Source organism: Dioscorea cayenensis, chromosome 18 (genome assembly GCF_009730915.1).
Source record: "Dioscorea cayenensis subsp. rotundata cultivar TDr96_F1 chromosome 18, TDr96_F1_v2_PseudoChromosome.rev07_lg8_w22 25.fasta, whole genome shotgun sequence".
NCBI lineage: Eukaryota > Viridiplantae > Streptophyta > Magnoliopsida > Dioscoreales > Dioscoreaceae > Dioscorea > Dioscorea cayenensis.
Genome location: NC_052488.1, coordinates 23462981 through 23471016, shown reverse-complemented (window position 1 = coordinate 23471016; position 8036 = coordinate 23462981). Strand labels below are relative to the sequence as shown.

Here is an 8036-nt window from a genome sequence, read left to right as displayed (position 1 = left end):
ATCTATGTCTATATATCTTTATGATGTTTTTCTATTTGTTTAGTCTTATATTTAGACCAAATAAAAATGTCAAAAAATTATGACCAAAGTTAATGCAATTGGAATTTATAGGATTATGGACATAGTTTTCCTATTAAAGAATGAAATCAATGCTTTACCAAGTGAAGAAAATAAAATATAATCTTTAGTAAAGAGCTCAATGTGGGCATTATTGTCATCCATTTGTAGTTGTTGTTTGGCATCCTATTTTTAAAAGATCTTTAAAAATAATTATTTTTCAAATTTTTAAATAAAAGTCAAAGCCATTTGGTTGAAGTGGTTACGCAGCCCAAAATAAAAGTGTCTCGCTGTAGCGTGCGTGAGTGTCGAGGCTTTTTGGATCCTCGTTGGAGAAATTAACTCACGGGTAAAAATCGCAATCTATCTCACGCGTCATAGAGACAGACGCCATTTAAAAAAAATAAATAAAGTTTGTAAAATATAAAAATCCGTGAAGAATTTGTGGTTTTTATTAATGTTAATGTAAAAATTACTTATTGTTATTATTATGATTATGATGATGATGCTGCTGTTGTTGTGGGTTATGTGTGGGCCTACCTTAACAATGTTTGAAGTGAAAAAAGGGACTTCATGCTGCTGGCAACAGTAGAAACTGAAGCTAGCTGTAGATATATATATTAGAGCACGGCTAATTATTACAAATTATTAACCCTGCGCATTCCGAACTACGATGGTATGCGCTTATTATATATATTGTTCAGTGAGATTCAAAGATCTCATCACTTATCGACGACCATGGAAATCCTTGTAGCCTTGGCTTCTTCGGTGTTTTTATTAGCAGGCAGAGCACCAAAGATGGTGTCATTACTGTCAATGAGGAGACCATCAGAGCCTGCCAAGCTAGTTTTGGTCTGCCATGTTGCCGGTCCATAAACTGCGAGGTTGCGATCTTTCTGAAGGATGAAAACGTAGTTGCCTTGTCCCCCGCTTTGGTTGGTAGCCCACACGGTTTGGCCGTTGCTATTCTGAATTACCAAATTGCCGTTACTCCTGAAAGCAAGGTAGCAATTTGTGCCACGGCCACTAGTGTTGGTGGCCCAGACGGTGTTGCAAATATCATACAACACCAAGTTGCAGTCCTCCTTCATAACAAGCTTAAAGCTCCCATAGGCCAGGGATTGCCCTGGCCCAAGTGAATTACTACCGTAAAGTATGTTGCCGGCCATAGAGCAAAGAGGAGCCACCACAAGGAGAAGAGCGAGGGCGAGGGCGAGGGCGAGTGTGAGGGAGAGGGAAGCAAATGTTCTTGGGGTAGCCATTGTGTAGTAGACTGGAGTCACTGAACTACAACTTGAATGCATTTCCCTTTCCTTTGGCCTCTATTTATAGATAGACACTCAAGAAGAGAACTTTCTTGGCTTTAAGAAAATGCCCAACTTATCCTTTACTTTTCTTAATTGGTGGTGTGTAGTGTTTATTAACGCTGAGGTTATCGGATATGAATTTTACTCGACCTTAAAAGTTAAAACCCTTTAAAGTCTTATCATATGAAGCGTAATTAAGTTCACATAGCTGATATAGCAAGTAGCACCGACCTTGTTATCGGTAAAATATGCTTCCCTTTGTGAAAAGTAAATGAGAAACATCACGAAAACTTATCCACACCTTCTTGTTGCAATAAGATAAATAATTTTGATGGATGGATGTAAATTTTTTTTTACTTTTTATATTAATTATATAGAGAATATATCAATTATGGTCCCCTCACATATATATGGTCCTCTCACATTTAATGCATATGGTCCTCTCACATTTATTATATCTGATAATAATATATCTGACAATAAGACAAATAGTTTTGATGAGTAGATGCAATTTTTTTTTTTTTTTACTTTTTTATATATTGGCCATATATATATATAACATACCACTTATGATCTTTTTACATTTATGGCATCGGACAATAAGATATATAGTTTTAAATAGTAGATGTGATTTTTCATTTTTTTTATTGACAATCTATAATGTACAATATTTTTAAAACAATAATTTCACTTAACTTTTATTTATATGTCTATCACACTTATAGAAAAAGATTAATTCTTTGTCTCTATGCCATTATTGGTGCTTATTTATTACCTAATTTAACAGGTGATAAATGTTAATAATTTGTGTATAAATGCAACTCTAGGATTTCATCGTAGTTTATGCATATTTCTAGGTTGAATAAATGTGATTGTTGTAGACTGATCAAAAGTTAGAACAAATCTCCTATATATAAATGAATTTTACATAGATCAATATGAAAAACTGTGTTTATTCATCTAAAGGTTTCGTTTTCTTTTATTTTCTTATGGTACTAGGCAATGATTCTGCATCTCTATTGTTTGTCTCCTAATTATTTATTTGTTACAAATGGCAAAGTGAAGTCTAATGAGACTAAATTTTTAATGAAGGTCCTTATCTCCTAATTTAGTGCTACTGTTGATAGTGATATCAACACTTCTCCAAAATTAAGTTTAGTTATTTCTTAAAGTGCCGCAATCAAATTTAATTCAAATTAATAACTAGATAACTATGGATTTGTGTTTTATCATAATCTCCAAAAATTACAACAACAATAATAATAATAATAACTGTTAGTGCAACCGCACTATTTATTGGCATGATTTGACACCTAGACCAAGTGATGTGGCAAATAAGGTGATAAAGCATAATTGATGATGCTGACAAAGACGTGATAGCGAAGCGAGACTTGGAGTCTAAGGCAAACATCTTGAAGATCTTGGTGGAGCTATTTTTTAGTAAGTCTCAACACTGGAGCCAAAATATCTTGAAGATCATGGTGAAGTTTATCTTAAAGATCTTGGTGGAGTTATTTTTTTGAGAATGCATTACAACTCGAAGACAAGATCATATCGAGACCATATTTAGGTGATTTGATTGAAGACTAAATATGGTGGAGCTTAATTAAAAAGATCTATTCATGGTGTGAATGAAGATATGATTTGAAGAATCCTGATTAGAATCATTGAAGTCTATTAACTGCAGAAATTTGAGGACCAAACTTGGGTGAATTGAAGATCAAGTTTGGAGAATCTTTGAAGACCAAACTTAGGTGGATTGAAGACTAAGTTTGGCAAGTTTCGTGAAGACGCACAAAGACGTGCGCCTCTGCGAGGGATCGCGTGATGAGGAACCCGAGGAGGTAGGCTAGTTGCCCGGCGATCGGGATTGGGAGATTTGATCGCATCGACTCGGACTAAGCATGACAGGGAGGTTGATGGGTCTTGAGGTCGTCCGCAACGTAACGTAACTCGATCAAGTCGCGATCAGGGCTATGTTGTAAATTCATGTTACAAACTGGAGTTGCAATGACTAATTTCTAGCAGTGTTTTTAAATTAGTAGCCATGGAGATTCTAAAAGAGGTATGTGCTATATTTGGGACGTTGAGACGTCTATATAAGCTACCTTGCTCGTAGATTGTAAAGTGTGACTCTTGAGTAACTCTTTGAGTAGAGTGTGTGAGCACCAGACAATCTAGGGAGGGTAGTGATCTTTATTGTTGAGAGTGTGAGTGATGAGTGTTTGTACTCATCTATTTTTTTACCTCTTTTTAGTGGATTGTTTATCTCGGGCTCGCCCCCGCGACGTAGGCGAGTGGACGCCGAACTGGGTTACCAACGTTGTGTGTCTCCTTATGTTTGTTTGTGTGCTCTTTCTTTATTGGTTTGTGTGAGACTTCTATGAGTGCTTAAGTGTTACCTAATACCGATAAACTACACCGGAGGAACTAACAATAACAATGTTTGATATCATGATATCATCAGCTTAATTACTTTTATGATACTAGTGTTTTGCCCGAGTTATGTATCGAACTCGACATAATTATCATGATTTTCATAATAATGTTTAAACTTAATCAAATATATTGTTACTCAAACTTTTTAAAACACATTTAATCTAAATTTTAAATATTATACAATGCAACCTTTCTAATAATCTATAATTAATTGAAGTTAATATTTCAACGATATTTTTATATCAAAATCTCATTAATTTTTAAAATTATCAACGCATTTCTGAATTATAAATATTTTTAAAATTTTGGTACAAAATTAAAGATAATTATAAATATTTTTATATTTTTATAATATTATATAAATTTTGGCTGAAAAATTTTTAATGAGAGGTTGACACATGGCAAGAGACTTTCTTACTTTGATATATATATATATATATATAAAAGTTATGAGACACCTAATTTGATATATATATATATATATATATATATATATATATATATATATATATATAAGTTATTAGACACCTAATTTGAGTGTAAATTAAATTCAAATTTAATAAATCTCTAGATTCACAAATGCTACCTACCACTAATGAAACAACTAATTCTTAGCGAGCCTAGTTGCGATTAAAGTAATATAATTACTAAGTTTTTTGAGAATTAAAATTTTTTTATATAATTATATAACAAAATTTTTATAATAAAAAAAACATTAAAGTAATATAATTACTAAGTTTTCTGAGAGTTAAAATTTTGTTATATAATTATATAACAAAATTTTTATAATAAAAAAAACATTCAATAAGAAAGCATTGAATGTGAGGAAAGCATTGATGTAGGTTTTGAATATAAGGGCTATATGTCATTGCACAAAACAGTATCTTTCCACCACGTTTTATTTAAATTACATGTCCAGCTTAACCAATTTACTCCATCAAAATTTCATTAATTTTTTTATAATTTAATTTTATCTTTTATTTTCTCTTAACATTTTAGTTTTCTCAAAAGTATTGAAAAATATAGATGTATATTAAAAATAAAGGAGAAAGTTAGAAGGAAAAAACTATTTAATGTTTCATGAATTTTGTAAATAGAAACATAAAAATGGGTAGAGCAAGTAAAAAAATACCTATAGGAGTACTAATTACAGTACGTTTTAAATGTGAGATGACCATATAGTAGTTGGCCATAATTTATATTGCGGTGGACATATTCAATACTAATAACGCTCTAAAAGTTATTTTTCATTAAATAAATTTAATAAAAAGTAATTTTTTTTAAGAAATGGAAAACCCACACAAAGATTAATAGAAATTTTTATTTCATGTCTCGCAAGTGAGAAGTCGAGAGATTTTATTTTATTTTATTTTTTATTTTTTTCCGACATGGAACTATCTTGGTTTCGATGAATGATTTTATCCACTCTATTAAAAATAAATAAATAACTAAATATCATCACAAGGTAAAGGACTCTACAGTTGAAAACCCACAATGATTGCACTAGTTTTTGCAGGTAAAAATTACTTTGCCAAGGACTAAGCCTTGCCAAAGCCTCCTCTCACATGGATTTTTCACGTGGTAGACATTGTGTAAATAGGCTAGGTTCAGTTCTAATTTATAATATTATCTATACAAATGGTTATTCTTCATCGGAGAGGAGAGATCCATGATGTGATACATAACATTATCCGCCAAACACAACCGAATAATTGCCGCCGCTCTTGTTTGTAAATCCAACCAAACTTGGTCTTCCAAACCTTGAGGCTTTCTCTCTTCCAATGCTTTCAACATCCCCTGATGCACTAGCAAAGTCTTTACCCTCCGCTGCCATAATCCGAAATTCCCAATTCCATTTAACCTTTCACATCGAATTTTTTAACAGAGTTCATCCTGCCAGTGAAAAACCTGGCTCTGATACCACTTGTTACCAAAAATAGAGGATCCCCAGGAGAAATCAAGATAGCAATAAGATAATAAAAACACACACATAAGATTTACGAGATTCGACAATGTGCCTACGTCCTCGGGAGTGGAGCAGCCGTAATCCTCTTATTTACTTGTCTCTTGTCACGGTTAAGACAAAAGACTAGAGTTACAAATATTTATAGGTAAAAACCTAAATTTATTCAAATACATACCTATTTGGATCCTAACTCTATCTGGATCATAAACATATCCAGATTCTAAACCTATCCGGATACAAATTCTATCCGGATACAAATTACAAAATTATCAAATCATAATCTTAACAAGATACAAATTCCCCTTGTATCCTACCGCGGGGGCGTTTCCCCCGCACCCCAACCTATTAAACTGATGCTCCCACAATATGAAAGATGTTGCCACACCACTCCACTCCGTTCCCACATCTGCTCGTTTACTTGTGTATATATGAGCCATACACAACATTAACAAATTGATTACCATAATAACCAAACACGGTAATAAACTATTCTCGGTAATAAGAGTTCCCAACCAAATATAATTATATTAAATTACCGCAATATTCCCAACGATATAACATTCTCACTCATATTACCATGGTAATCTCATTATTTAGTAATATTTCATTACCACGAACCAAACGACCTCTCAAAGTAATCAGCTGTCAAAGATTTTAGTAGAGTGGAATAAAGTGATGTTGCTCTATAATGTGAATTGTGTTGTGACACAATACTCTGAGATGGCAAAAAGTTTGCAAGTATATATATACATGCACAATAAAAGAAATTTAAAAATAAAATAATGATGCTGATAATAATAATTATTTTTTGAAATGATGACCAATAAAATCTTTTTAACTTTATCCAAAAAAATCTTTTTAATAAATACAAATTTTATATGATATGTGGAACAAAATAAAAAAAAAAACTTGTATAGATATAAAAACATAACAAACAAACATATGATGCACTAGAAGTAGCATAGTTTTATCGTATCATATTTATCATAGTTTATGGTCCCATTATATTTATCGTATCTGACAATAAGCTGGATAGTAATTTTTTTTTTTACTTTTTATTAACCATATATAGAACGTACCAGTTATGGTCCCCTCACATTTGATGCATCTGACAACAAAACGGATAGTTTTGATGAGTTGATGTATTTTGTTTTTTTTGTTTTTACTTTTTTATTGACTATATATAAAACATATCACTTATGATCACTTTACATTTACGGCATCTGACAATGAGAGCGAGATTTAATGAGTGGGTGCCATTTTTTTATTGACTATATACAATGTACAATATTTTAAAAGCATTAATTCTACTTAATTTTTATTCATAATAATATATGCCCATGACACTAAGAGAAGAATTAATTCTTTGTATCTATGCCATTATTGATGCTTATTTATTATCTAATTTAGCTTGTGATAAATGTTAATAATATGTCTATAAATGCAACTCAAGGATTTCATAGTTGTTTATCCGTATTTCGAGGTTCAATTAATGTGATTGTTATAGACTCAAGATCTAGAACCAATAACCTATATATAAATGTATTTATATAAAATCAATCTAAAATAAGAAATAACATTCTCCAATAAATGTGACAGACATATATAATTTTGGATAAAAACTTCAGTACATAGTAAAATATTTAAAAATATTTTACACTATATGTAGTTAATAAAAAGAAAACAAAAAATCACATCCACTCATCAAAACTGTCTTATTGTCATACACAGTAAATGTGTGGACCACATCCATTCATCATAATTGGTCTTTTCATTATCGGATGCAATAAATGTGACAGGACCATAAATGATATATTTTTATATAATCAGTAAAAAAGTAAAAAAAAAATGACCACTTATAAAAAAATATCAGTCTCATTACCAGATCTGCTATATAAGAACAAGGTGTGAGTAAGAGTTTGAGATCTACTATGTAAGAATAATGTGTGAGTAAGAGTTTGTAATGTTTCCCCTTACTTTTCAGAAAGGGTAGGATATTTTGGGGTAATTAAAAAGGTAGGTGATAATTGGTATATGATCAACGATGTGAACTTAATTACTCTTCATGTGATAAACTTTTAAGCATTTTTACTCTTGAGTAAAATTTACATCCGATAACCTCAGGGTTAATATATAAACACTACCTACCACCAATTAAGAAAAGTAAAATATAAGTTCGTTAAATAAAGCCAAAAAGTTCTCATCTTGAGTGTCTATCTATAAATAGAGGCCAAAGGGAAAGGCAATGCGCTCCAGTCTACTGCACT

General features: G+C 31.5%; 1 protein-coding gene across 1 annotated transcript; it reads right to left on the bottom strand.

Annotated features, from left to right (window-relative positions):
* Positions 1–779: 779 nt before the first annotated feature.
* Positions 780–1361, bottom strand: LOC120282972 (mannose-specific lectin-like). Its single transcript, XM_039289800.1, has one exon. It carries the CDS (start codon positions 1359–1361, stop codon positions 780–782), a length of 582 nt encoding a protein of 193 aa, XP_039145734.1.
* Positions 1362–8036: the final 6675 nt, after the last annotated feature.